General features: G+C 37.6%; 1 protein-coding gene across 1 annotated transcript; it reads left to right on the top strand.

Annotated features, from left to right (window-relative positions):
* The first annotated feature begins 10,003 nt into the window (after window positions 1–10,003).
* Window positions 10,004–13,776, top strand: LOC145495648 (uncharacterized). Its single transcript, XM_081475271.1, has 4 exons — window positions 10,004–10,334; window positions 10,544–10,693; window positions 12,463–12,591; window positions 13,451–13,776. The coding sequence occupies exons 1-4, from the start codon at window positions 10,004–10,006 to the stop codon at window positions 13,774–13,776; spliced, it is 936 nt and encodes a 311-aa protein (XP_081331397.1).
* The last annotated feature ends 813 nt before the right edge of the window (window positions 13,777–14,589 follow it).

Consider the following 14,589-nt stretch of genomic DNA (forward strand, 5'->3'; position numbering starts at 1 on the left):
GTATGGCCACATAACATTAGTTTAAATATCCCACCTACATTGTGTCATTCCCAATACATGAAACTAAACACAAAGAAATTGTGACTCGCTTATATGGAATCTGATGTTTCAATGTGATTCTTTCTCCTATTGATTCTCAGCACATTAAATGTCTCGTCATTAGCTTTCATTGTTGCTCGGCTCTGTTTTGAATCTACATGTAGTAAGAAACAGGAAATGTTCATGACAGCCTTATCTCTTAAGTTTTACAAACTATACACAATTAAAAATGAGTCAGCAGCTTTTTATAAAGTTTCAACCCTACTAGGGGAGAGATTTGACAATGAAGCTAAAGTAGAATCTATGTCAGGCTAAGTGATCCAAAACACTGCTGCAGCTTCTGCTGTTTTTATTTTGAAGCATACTGTACATGCTTCATATGCAGTCCAGTGTACTGACCATTACATGTAAACCACCATGTCTCTTCAGTTTCCACAATAACAAATGCTATAACTAAATAACATGAAGCTAAATGGTCAAGGAAGTTATTATACTTAAAGAAATTAAAGAAATTATTTGGGTCCCTCCTCCCACAAATGAACATTCACCAACAACAGTATCAGCAGTACGGCTAGGTTATCTGTAGTCGCAAACATGGAACAAAAGATTCTTGAAATAGCTGAACAACATTGAAATAACTACTACCCACTTTATTTCATTTTTGTCTGCATAGTGTTATTCTTCCTTGTGCAGGTAGCAAAAATAATGATATTTATAACTACTCCAACCCTCCAGATAAGGTGGAGTATTTTTAGGATTTCTCATGGGTATCATTTAAGTCAATTTTGTTTTATTTCACTTCTCCCTAAAAAGTTGAAAGGTGAAATTTCTCAAGTTTTTTCAGCTTTTTGCTGTTTCCATAGGAAAATGTCAGATGCGCTGGTTACGTGGTAATTTTTTAAGTATAGTCAGTAAACCCTCTGTGATGCCATTTTGCAAAGTGCATTAGCAAAGAAAATACGCAAAGCATAACAGGATACTTACAGTAGTAAACACAAGCAATCATGATTTTGGCCCAATATTTGCATAGGTTGACGTCCAAACAAAACAGACATTTTACAACTTTTGGTATGATGTGATGTGTGCTTTTAATTAACATTATTTTACGTCAAATGTGTATTTAATAGCATATTTCTAATTGTATATGGACCAAAAACTTAATGATCAGTAAGCCCACAGAAACGTGCACTCCATCTTTATCCACTGCATTGCAGTTCCAACACCTACAGACAGTCTGTCACTCAGAAAATAATTCATTTGTCCCTTGCATATCTACATTGTATGTGTTTGTATCTTCTCTCTCGCTAAATTAGTGTTGTTTTATCTAAACATGTCCATTGGATCCCTTTATCATAATATTCTCCTGTTTGGTATCATTCTACATTTATTTAAAGCAAGTTTTTTTTCTGTGGCTTTGTTTTGAAGATAAAACTCATTATATTTTAAAAAGCTGCTTTAAATTAATAGCTTTTGCTATCACTTGCCTACCAATAGTAGTTTCCATGTTGATATCATATCATGTCCTGTAATGAAAATCTAGGCTCCAGACGAGTGAGTTTCAGTTTGATGTGTTTCATTCTGTGGGAACAAACAATGTACATGTATGAGGTGACTATTAAGCAACTGCATTACATACATTTATTTGACATTTATAACTTATAAGTCTTAGTGAATACACAAACTTTCATGTTGTACTCTACATATCATCTGTTTTGTACTCTGCAATATAGGAATTATTGTACAGTCGAACCTTGATTATCCGTACCTCAATTATCCGGATTTCTCGATTATCTGGACTTTTTCTCTAGTCCCAATTTTGTCATGAATATTTATTAGTCATGATCAAGATCTGTAGCAATATTCTTTTGAAAACGATAGCATTGAAAAGTGGAGTCAAAAACAAGTTTGTTTTGCTTTTAAAGAGCAAAAGCAGCGCTTGCACACGTCGTAACTAATGAAGAACACTCGAATGAGTTCTGATTGGCTATGTGTTGAGTGGTTTAAGATGTACAGTAGACCATATTGTTTTCCAAACGATTTGTAAAAGTGTTACACGATTAAATTTTGCTTTATTTAAAAAGTTTTGCTCCGATTATCCGGACCCTCGATTATCCGCACTATTTCGTCTAGTCCCAACAAGTCCGGATAATCGAGGTTCGACTGGAGCTATATCAAATAACTCATCATTCATTGCGCAGTCACTTGGGTGTCCAATTGTATATCCTGCCACAACTTAATTTTGTAATTGGATTCACACACCACTCGCTTGTGCTTTACTGCCTTTATTCTCAGTGTTTCCTACAGTGTTAAAAATTTATAGAAAACACTGCCAAGTGTTTTTGCTGAAAAGAAGTTTGTACTAAAGACTTTGTTACTGATGGGGTTATCACTGTAGTAATCAACCTTGTTCTGCATGCTTGTCCGACTTGAAATTACACTCATGCGATTACACCCTGAATTGTACTCCACTCAGTCCAATTACATATGGCTTATTGACCAAGCATGAGGTCAAGATGACTGGATATTGGTCAAGCTCTATTCTGGCATATTTATGGACCAAAACAGAGTCAAGGTCTATAAACATACAAAGAAAAACAACACTTGGCCAATATTCAGCAATATTCACCGAACACGTCAGGTCGGTATATGAGTTATAATGTGGTAAGGAAAAATTTTATCTTGTGGGACACAGTGCATATAACCCCCACTGGCAAGATAGTGCCATCTTGCCTGCTGGGGTAGCCAATCATAATGCAGGATTATCAGATTCAGGGATTTGCAATAATTTGATTAGAAGGATAACAACAATTTACAGGGTTTCATTAAGGGCCAAGCACTGGGCAAATTGACCGGCTTCATGTGACGATGATTTTGCCTGCCTGGTTTGACCATCTAGAGGAAAGTTCTTCTTTAATATAAAGAAGTCTTCCCTACCTGTGGAAACCAGTTGCTGGATCTCCTGTTGAAAACTTAATGAAAGCCCTACAATTTAGCTTTCAACTGGATTCAAAAATATGCACAGCTATTTGCTCTTGGGCGCTATTATGAAAACCAACTTGGTATTGAACCCCCAATGAAATGTTCAATTTTATTGCCAGGTGCTCAAATTCACCTTCTAAAAACGCTTCCGTCGTCTTACATTAACTTCTGGAAGTTCCTTTTCAATTTCAAGGACTAAATCTTACTTATAATACCGCAATATAAGACCAAGCCACAGAAGGGCAAATAAAAACAGAAAAACACCAAAATGTCTCACCTTGCGAGATACTTCACCCGCCATATTTTCGAGGATATCGTGCCTCTGGACACGTGATCTTTCATTGTGCTTTCTGTGTATGATGGAATACTCAACCGGCGGCCTGTTAAGGGACGGGAATCGGGATATCTTCCGGGTGTCTCTCGAAAGTGTCACGTGATTAGCTGTTTCCACACGTGCTGTTAATTACAATAGACCGTGTGCACGAATCGTTTTTATAAATTTAGAGCTTTTTCAAGCCATCGTCTTTTCTTTTGGTTAAGATATCGAGCTGTATAAAGGACGTGGTACTGCTGTGGCTGTATCAAGCCATATTCAAGCATTATAAATAAGTCGTGTCGTTAAAAATCATAGTCTCTCCAAAGACGTTAATCTTTTTGCTACGAGTTACTTTTTCTAGAGCGTGCGAGCAATGCGAGCGCGAGAATGTTTTTCCCCAGGGCCACCCCCTTGAAGCTTCTTGAGTTCGCGCTTTTCTCAAATCCCCTGTGGTTAACACTTTACTCAAGCCAAAATAGAGCGTCTGTGGACACACTATAATAAACACGTCTATTTTCAAACTTTCTTCAGAACCATTTCCTTGTGCTTAGTAAGATTATAAAAAAAGCCTTTGTCTTTGATAGAAGGAATCAAACTCTACCTCCTTTCTTTTGAGCCCTTGGGATTTTTTTATTTTAACGCGCAGTTGGCCAACTCCGACTGGCTGCGCACGAGGAGTGACAGTTTTTTAGACCACATGTTCCCGTCTAATGAAATTCATCTTTCCAGTCTTAACTTGACGTCTGAAAACTGAAGCATAATTAAAATTCAGTTCTTTGACTTTTAACTTTTAACCATCTTATGTGTGGCTACAGAATATAATCTTCAGTATCCTTCCTTTCATCAAAACTTCCTCTTCTTATTTAAATTTGAAGATAAGCTAAGCTCGAAGTTGCAGTGACATCTTGACATACTGATATTTATTCAATATTCAGGCTAACTCAGTCAGGAGTCACCTTGAGCAAAAAAAAAAAAAAAAAAAAAAAAACTTTCACGGGAAAACAACGAAAGTTTGTGTTTAAATTTTCAACTATACCAAAACAAAGGTAGAAAACACGGAGAATACCATGGAAACAGTAGGTTTTTAAAAAACTTTCAAAAAAACATGATTGGTTTTTATTTTCGAAACACAAAATAAAACGTCTTCGGAAAAATAAAGATAGTCGTATTTGTCTTGTTACGGTCACTTAACGACTGAAAATATATATTTTTCTGGAGTATGGCAAAATTAGACCCGGACAATCTGTTTGCCACAGGAGTCAATTTAAATTCAGTTGCTGGAGTGGCGTTTAATTGACTAACTTTTAATTGTAACAATCGCATGCTGAGTTTTAGAATGTAACGTGCGCGTTCAACATCCTACCCTTTGTCCAGACTTTAACAAAACCGAGGAATGTATAAATGGTTTTGTATTCCAATTTAGGCTTCATCACAAACCAACTTGAACAAAAAAACCATTACTCAAGAGAGAAACAACTACACAATGTTCAATACTCAATAAAAACAAAACAAAGATGAGGAGCACTGAAAATGTCCTGGAAATTCCATTTTTTTTTTTTTAACAATGTGATTGTTAAAAATAGGAGTTTGGAACGTTTATTTCATTTGAGAACATATTCACCTATAAACAGGCGCGCAAGATGGAAGCGTAGTTGACAAAACCGCTGATCGAAATATTTAGCTTGCATTATACGAGCGTAATTTGAACGGGAAGTCTTAGTAATAGCAGGAGGAGTCAAACTGGCATGCGCAGAAATAGCTTTGAATGGTTGATCTCTCACAGCTGGCACGTTTGCCACCCACAGAGACACAACACACCATCCTTCATTACACAGCGTTGACTCCTAAGGAGGCGTTATTTCAGCTACACATCTCCAGCTGGTTCAGTCTCAATATTATCTTGATATTTTCCACAGGCCTTGGGAACTGAAGACATCCGTTGCGCTTTAAAAATGAATGTTTTTGGTCTCGTTTTTTTGTCATGGATTTCAATAATGTTTCGTCCGACGCACTCGGAGGGTGAGTTCAAAACTGTCCTTACATTTTAATTTATGCTCTTTAATTGCCGTTTTATACACCCTGAAATTGTATATCCTAACACCCACCAATTTCCCGGGTTCTTATCACGAACTCTGCCTCATAAGAGGGTTGAGTTTGTTGTTGGTTCTTTCTCTTCCTCTCGTTGGATTTTTTCCGGGGTACTCCGATTTTCCCCTCTTCATGAAAGCCGACATTTTTAAATTTCAAATTTGATCAGGAATCCAAGCGCAACGGGTTTGTCGGTCGCAAGTTTGTTACATGCTGCCGTCCGCCGAGCATTTTACGTTGATATTTTCTCGAATAAAACTTGCACGATATTTCATTAATCACTCACAAAAACGGAGAAAAATAACTGAGTATTTTATGTAACATTTTTATCTCCTGTCTGCCTCTTTTGCGAGAGTAATTTCGATCCTTAATTGACGATGCGCGAAGAGTGCAAAAGATAAGACCCATGGAAAAATATAAATGTTCTTATTTGGTTCAAACTTTTTGATGATGAATTTGGAAAACTAATCTTCTCTTTCGATCTAAAACTTGCAGCTCAGTCATTTCTGGTTTCCTTGTCTTTCGTGGAAGCTTTCTATATTTAGCAATCTTCGGTATTTAATTGAGGATAGTTTTTGCCTGAGAAAATACTGAAACAGGTTTTGAGATAAAAAACAAACAAACAAACAAAACAAAACAACATTTTTAGGAGATTTCAAGTTCTCGATGCGTTAAGTTTTTTTTAGAAATAACATTTCAATAGCTTTACCGGAATTTATTTGTAATTTGTCTTCCAATTGCGTTGAGCATCCAAGAGGCAATTTGCACTAGACGTGGTCAGATGTGACACTCCCTAAAATGAAAATGACTTGCAACGTTTGTCAGTTAGGGCAATCATTTCAAAAAGTAGAATTTGATTCCGTCACGAGACGATTTTCAACGCATCATTGTAAATTCGGACAGCCACGTTGCAGGTTTTTTGAATCCCTTTCAAAAACCTGCAATATGTTGCCGCATCGTAAATTTTTTTTGTCAAAACAAAATTGCGAGACAGGTTGCTTGATAAAAGCCAGTGTAACAGCGCCATAGGGTCAATTGACTGAGCTCGTTTTTGGTACGATTGCCGACGTATAATTCTTTTCAAAATGCCGGCCGACAAATTGCTACATGCATTTATCTTATAGCTTCCCTACGTTCTTAAAAATGATTCTCTGTCAGCATCTAAATAGAGACGAAGATGAAGGAACTCAAAGCCATCTATTTTCTCACTAGATGGCAAAAGGGATCTGTAAAAGGCGCGTGTAGTTTGTATTATATCGCCTAAAGAAAGATGATGCTGCATTTTAGTTCAAAAAATAGTCAAGCTAGTTGACTCATTGCTTCGTGTTTTGTGTGAACCTTGTGAACAAAAATGCAGGCTTTCTTGTTATAGTCGTAACAATCATCTACTACATGTGATGCTCTTAATTATGAACATAAATTTGAACGTTTTGGTGATGTGTTGTGCCTAAGCTTTTCGCTTCAATCTTCTGCTATGAAGGTAATTATCCTTTGCGTCCTGTAGATCATAAAAAAAAAAAAAAAGAAAAAAAGAAAAAAATAGAAACAACGTCTTCCTTGTATAAAATCATGAATATTAATAACAAAGCACTCGACTATTTAGCTTGCGAAAAACAGCCATCCTTCCTCGCTCCCGGCCCGAGTGGCGCCACTCGGGCCGGGAGCGAGGAAAGATGGCTGTTTTTGCAGGCTACGATTTTCATGGAGATTTCAAGTTCTTAATGCATCGCTAAGTGTTCCAGAAATAACATTTGAATAAATTTCCCGGAATTTATTTGTAATTTGTTTCACAAATTTGTTGCGCATCTACGAGGCAATATGCACGAGGCGTTGTCTAGTGTAACACTCCCTGAATTGGACATGTCAAGCACGTTTTCGTTACAGCAATGCCGTCTTAAAGCATCACTACGTTCTTAAAAATAATTCTCTGTCAGCCCATAAATAAAGACGAAGAGGAAGCTAGAATATCAAAACCAGCTATTTTCTCACTAGATGGGAAAAGAGATCTGTAAAATGTGTCTAATTTGTATCATATCGCCTAAAAAGGATGATGCTGCGCGCATTTTTCGTTAATAAAATCGGCAAAGTAGTAAATCTGACACCCATTTTTTGCATTTTGTGTGATCTTTGAGGATAGATCTTTCAAATATCTTCAAAGGGAAGGAAAAGTTGGAGTTGAAACCGCAAATAATCGAAATGCGGGCTTCTTGTTATAGTCTAACAAACATCTCCTACTATATGTAATGCTGTTGTTAAAAAATATATTATCTGAATTTAATCATCAGCATAAATATGAACTTTATGCCCATAGGTTGTGTAACAGTTTTTTTCGGTTCAGTCTTCTAATACAAAGGTAATTATCCCTTGATTCCTGTAGTCTGAAAATAAGACTGAACGACTTCTTACGTGCTCGAAAGCACTCGACAATTAATAAAGAAGTTATTACCAGTAACAGGTGGATTTGAAATATCCCATTTTCTTCACCGTATGTCATCATTAAAACCCCTCAATTAAGTCAAATTATGCAGAAAACATCTTTGTTGTTTACGTACGTTCCTGTTTGAAGGCCAGTATGCGGTTTTCTCTTGAGCGAGTGAACCTGAGTGTTTTCGTTGTTTTCTTTCTTTCTGTGTATTTGTTGAACTTTTTCGTCTACTTTTTGTCTAAGTGAGCGATATCGGATTCAGTGAATTGAAGAAAGCAAACAAAAAAAAAGTTAAGGTATTGCGTGAATAAATTTAACCAGCTCTTTTCCAGAAAAAAAAAAAAAAAGAAAAGAAACAGCGTTACAGATTATTAATTCAACAGACCACGTCTGAAAACGTAGCAAATGTTTTCTTCCACGCTACGCTGGAAAAATTTGGAAAATGCAACAATCACCGGTCATTTTGGGCGTGTGTTTGAGAAAAACTTTGGCAGGGAATTCACTTGATTATCGCGATGTCATCGCTTTCGAAAAGCTCTGTTTTCAAAATGTTTCCCGTCCACACTAAGACGCAAGTCGGCGTTTTCAGCTTAATTTAAATCCGATTTTTGCATGGCGTTTAACTAACTTTTAACCATGGCTGCACAATATAATCTTCAGTATCTTTTCATCGAAAATTCCTGTTCTTTTTTTAAATTTGAAGATAAGCTAAGCTCTAAGTTGCAATGAGGCCTTGACATACAGATATTTATTCAATATTTAAGCTGACTTAATCAGGAGCCACCTTGAGCATAAAAATAATTGACGGGAAAACAACGAAATTTTTTGTTTAAATTTTCTACTGTACCAAAACAAAGGTAGAAAACACGGAAAATACCATGGAAACACAAGGTTTGTTAAAAACTTTCAAAAAAACATGATTTGTGTGTTTTTTTTTTCGAAACACAAAATAAAACGTCTTCGTCTTCGTTTGTCTTGTTACGGTCACTTGACGACTGATAATATATATTTTTTTTTAGAGTATGGCAAAATGAGAAGCGGACAATCTGTTCTCCACAGGAATAAATTCAGTTGCTGGAGTGGCGTTTAATTAACTGACTTTTAATTTATAACAATCGCATGCTGGGCTGTAAAATGTGACGTGCGCATTCAACATCCTACCTCTGTCCAAACTTTAACAAAACCGAAGAACCCTAACCCAAAATGTTTGTCGTCTAGACTAAGCCGCAAGCCAACGTTTTCAAATTCCTCCAGTTTGAAGAACGTTTTCATGACGGGTTAGAGGAGACGGTAGACCTAACCATAGAAAGATAGCCGTGTTTTCAAATTCCTGTCGTTTCAAGTGCGTTTTCATGACGGGTTAGAGGAGACGGTAGGCCTAACCATAGAAAGATAGCCGTGTTTTCAAATTCCTGTCGTTTCAAGTGCGTTTTCATGACGGGTTAGAGGAGACGGTAGGCCTAACCATAGAAAGATCGCCGTGTTTTCAAATTCCTGCAGTTTCAAGAGCGTTTTCATGACGGGTTTGAGGAGACGGTAGGCCTAACCATAGAAAGATCGCCGTGTTTTCAAATTCCTGCCGTTTCAAGAGCGTTTTCATGACGGGTTTGAGGAGACGGTAGGCCTAACCTTAGAAAGATAGCCGTGTTTTCAAATTTCTCCATTGTAGTGTGGACGCAGCCTGAGTTTTTCACCGCTTTTTCTCACAAATTGAAGTAAATTTCAATGATTGACAAAGCGTTCTCTCACCAGCCGCTCCCTAGATACAGAGCGTTAGTGAGATTGTCTAACGGAGGCAGCACCTCCCTTCTGTTTCAGATATTCTAGATTCTTTTGGTGTGTCTATTTTATTATCTCTTTGTTTGTATAGGCCTAGAATTCGACGAATACATTTCAAGTAAAGACTATTGCCTGATTCAAAATTATTTTGTAGTTTTTTAAAATTTATTTCGAGATTGCTTACAGACCTTACAAGATTGCTTACAAGCAACACTGTGTAATAAGGGGTGGCGTTTTGTGTCGCTGCCATTCACAGGTATTTCTTCTCATTGATACTCAGCTATAAGAGAGCGAGATGGCCGCTTGCATCTAACAGTTAATTTTTTATGTACGGTTCAAGAAACATATTATGCAAGACTCGATATTTTTCTCTCCATATGACAGTTTCAGAAGCTGGCATAAGTACGGCCATCACGGTGCTTCTGATGTCTCAGATGTTTTATAAACTGGACGCTCAGCAATGTATAATTCGAGGCGAATATTCCATCCGTGGCATGATGCTAATAGGACATACCTTCATCGAGGAGAAGACCGGAATCTGGCCGCTTAATTGTTTAGACAAGTGTGATGATGATGTCAGATGTCAAAGCTTTAACTACGTTATCAGCCAAGGCATATGTGAGTTGAACAACCGCACCAAAGAAGCCAGACCTGAAGATTTTGTTCCGGACAGCCATCGCTTCTATATTAAACGATTCAGGAAAAGAGGTATTGTTCTTCTTTGAACAATTGATCTCTATCTTTTTTTGAGGAGAGTAATTGTGTCGTATACAGGCGTGTCCAGAATCTCATTGCATCCCGACGACTACGAACAAAGCCCGCAGTTTTTCGTCAAGAGAGCTTAACAATAGTGGTGTTTAGTAATCACAGAAAAGCGCCAACAAAAAAAACAATGTTTTTGACTTTTCTATTTTTAGTTCCCCTCGGATCAATTCCCGAGTTGCCAGCTGAGTCGTGCGCCGAGATCAGGGCGAGTGAAGGAGAAGATGCAGTCAGCGGTAATTACTGGTTCGATTCAATTAAACCTGGCGAGGTAGTCCTGGCTCGTTGTGACATGTCTAAACTAGGTAACTAGACGTTCGGGGTTTTACCTCGATTTATTATTTTCAAACTTCTTGTAACAAGTCTCATCTACGCGCTATAAAATGCCTCAACTTCCAGGCTGTTTCTATGATTAGAGACTCTGTATTCTATAAAATAAGGCATATTTGCGATGCGTACAACCTTGGCGCTAAATCAATTTTTTACGAACTTTTACATTTAAGTTATTTTACCTTTCTATTAATGTGATCGAACCAGCACTGTATGTTTTAATAAACCCTTCCGGAAATAAACGTTCCCATAGCGAAAATAACGTTCAAGACATGGACATAGACTGTTTAATCTATGAGATGCTCTTCATAAAGAAGAAGCCCAGCTTTAAAACCCAATCGGGCTCCATCTGCGCAAAACTATTTGTTTAGAGTTAAAACAGCAATAGCATTTATGAAGGTCATGAAGCCGAGAGCTACAAAGATGGGTTTCAGGTCTGCTATCTTCTCTCGACTAATAATTAACAGTCAAACAGGCTTTATCTTCCTCGTGCAACTGACAGCGGGTGGTCAGAACCAGAAGATTCCTACCCAGCAAGAAATTGTTTGTGGAACAGAGATATTTCACGGAGCGGATCCGTTGCCATTCCCTGACTGGATTATGATAATGATGGATATCTGATAAAGATGTTTTGTTTTTCTTTAGAAAAAGCAAAAATTTTAAAAGTTACTTAGTTAGTGATCTCTTTTGCCTATTTGCTCCGGGCCGGGCTCCGTCAAATGTAACAACATAAGCAATTGCATTTTAATCCTTTCAATCTTATCTTCTAAAACAGATATCGATGACTGTGCAAGTCATCCCTGTAAGAACAACGGGACCTGCACAGACCGAGTGAACGGATTCAACTGCAGCTGTGCACCAGGATTTAATGGCACACAATGTGAAACAGGTAGCAGTTCGTGTAAATAATACAACAGCAATGTTCACAAACGATTGGGAGCCAATCAAAAGGTGTATTTCCTAGAAATTGACAGCCACTGGAAAAGGGAAAAAAAGAGAAAGTCAATCGTCTTTGACTATTATTGCCACGAGGAGACCAAAAGAAACCTTTTTTACGAGTTGCTGTGAAACTTTCATCTTTTTTACTTTTCCAGCAGAAATGTTTTAATTCCTTCTTTACAGCATATTTTCTTGTAAAAGTTTGCCTTTAACCGGAGACACGACCCAAAGTTACACATGCTAAACACACTAGGGCATGTAGTTCCATGGTCATAACCTCCAATCTGGTGAAGGGGGGACAGATGGGGAATTGACCGGATGGGTATGGCTTCAGGGCCGATTTTACACCTTCTGTGGCCAGGTGGAGGAGAAATAATGCGAAGAGTTATTTGAAAGTGAAGACAAATATTTTACTTAGACGAGTGAGCGAATTCAACTGCAGCTGCGCACTAGACTTCACTGGAACAGTGTGAATGAGATAATCGCTGTAGATGACAGCAGGTAATACCAGATGCAAGTTATAGGGCTGAAACGCGTATAATCGATCGGCAGATGGCAGTATTGTGTGGTTGATATCACTGAAAGTTTCTCTAATAAAATGTATTTGCTAAAGGTGTTTCTATATGCCGTGTAATGATTTTAGAAATGTGAAAACTTTGGAGTGGATTTAAGGCGCCAATTCTACTTATTTTCCTTCGTAACAAGCAGCTTATTTCCCCCAGAATTCCCTTTTATGCTCGTATTGGGACACTTAACCATCCATTGTGACATTGAAATAGTAACACTTAGATCGCTTTGTTTTTAGACATCGATGAGTGTGCTGCACAGGTCGACCCATGTAATGCTGTTGCCAACTCTAAGTGCAAGAATACGGATGGATCGTACAACTGCCAGTGCAAAGATGGATTTATAAAAAACGGTCTTAATTGTGAAGGTGCAACAAAGTTTTCATCATCAGTATGGATATGTTATATTCTGTTTTAATTAGCTATAGTTAAAAACTTTATTTGTCGTTATGTACGTACGGTTTGCCAGATTTAAGAATCTTATTTAACAAGTAGGCATGTATCAGGAAAAAAATAATAAATAACCCATATGAAGTTAGAATCCACTACATAGTTGGTTAAAGTATCCCACATGGTATTCCTCCAGCGGTTTATCCAATGCCAGAGAGTAAACACACCTTAGTGGAGAAACACTGGCGCTGATTGCGATGTTCTCGCACTTAGAGCCGATAAATATCATCGCCTGAAGGACAAATTTATTCTCCTATGGCTTACATACAGGTTACCCAACAGCATTTGAACTGCAAATTTCAAATGTAAATATGAAGATTTTCTCGTATAAACAGACAAAAAGTTGGTAATTAATACCTATTGTAGAAGCTATATTTCGGTGGCGAGATCTTTTAACAACCTTGTTCCCAGGAAAAATGGAAACAAAGACAAATCATATAGAAATGTTTGCGCGTGCCCGGATGTAATAAAGTGATGTAAAATTGAACAAAATATATGAAGTGACTGTATTCAAACTACAAGTAACTCCCAACGACACAGCGTGACAGAGGTATCTACGGATCAGGGGAGAGTTATTTACGTATTACTTTGTTTGTTCTTTTTAGTTGACATATGTAAGAACTACCAAAATCTGACAGACGCGGAAAGAAGATATGACTACGCAACACAAGACGACATATGTCAAATGTCTTCTGTGTTTATCACATATTTATTTACACATTTGTGTATTTCCTTTAGTTGATGTATGTCACTGGCAAAATTACCAAAATCTGACAGACGCAGAAAGAAAATATGACTACGTAACAAAAGACGCCAAATGTGACAACACACCCAATGGCTGGTATCGCTTCCAAGGAGCTGCAGGCACAAAAATGGTGACCACATGTCCACCGGAGTTCCGTTGTGATGCAGCCTATCCTGTCTGGTTGAGTGGTGGTCATCCTACAGTGGCTGAGGGTAAAGTCACAAGAAATGTCTGCATTCATAAGTCTACCTGTTGCGAAATGTCATTCTCCATTCAATTAAAGAATTGCGGCTCCTATTATATCTACAAGTTATCACACCTGGTGGATTGTCCTACCCGATATTGCAGCACTGACTAATCCGGTCATAGCATGTGTATGGTTCAGTTAGCTTCAGTTGAATAGTAGTGGTAAGAGACTTAGATCATTGTCTCTCTTAGTGCCAAGCGGGATATTACTTCCCGACATGATTACCTACAGTAATACTTAACCATGGCCTGGTTGTTCAAAGCATGACCAAGCTAGGCCAAAATTAGTGTTACCCATTTATAAACTTCAGCCATTTTTTTGCTCTCAACTTTTGACGACGGCTTACAAGCTCTAAGTCCTCTAAAAATAAGCAAAGAAAATACTTTACCCACGAAAGAAAACTTTAAACCTCCATCAACTCTTAAACCTGGATTACGAACAACCTGACCACTATAAACAAACAAAATGCACATCGAGTTTCAGGCGTTTCTTGGGAGAAGACTTGACGGCGTGACATAAGACGGCTGTTTTCTTTAGGCAAGACACTGTAACGCTGTACAGTGAGCTAGTAGATGAATAGCAATAATATCAATGCGAATAGCATTAGCAAAGTAACTCGCATTCTCTTAACAAAAGTCAAGGCTTTAAAGAAATTAGTGGCTCAAGTTGATTTGTTATAACTTTGCACATTTTGTCTTCTAAGAGAGCTTCTGAGAAATTTGTTTGGCCCTGCAGTAAAGATATTGAATCAAAGCAGGTCTATTCTTTTCGGTGATTTGAGCAATCCATTTGCTCTCGTTTATAGAGAAGGAAATAGAGTGTGATTACAAAAGCTTAAAATCTGATAATTTTTTCAATATTCAGTCGTGTATATAATTTGTGAAAAGTGAGGGTTATTTAAAACTTTCATAACTTCCATTCCTC

This window comes from Orbicella franksi, chromosome 8, assembly GCF_964199315.1.
Source record: "Orbicella franksi chromosome 8, jaOrbFran1.1, whole genome shotgun sequence".
NCBI lineage: Eukaryota > Metazoa > Cnidaria > Anthozoa > Scleractinia > Merulinidae > Orbicella > Orbicella franksi.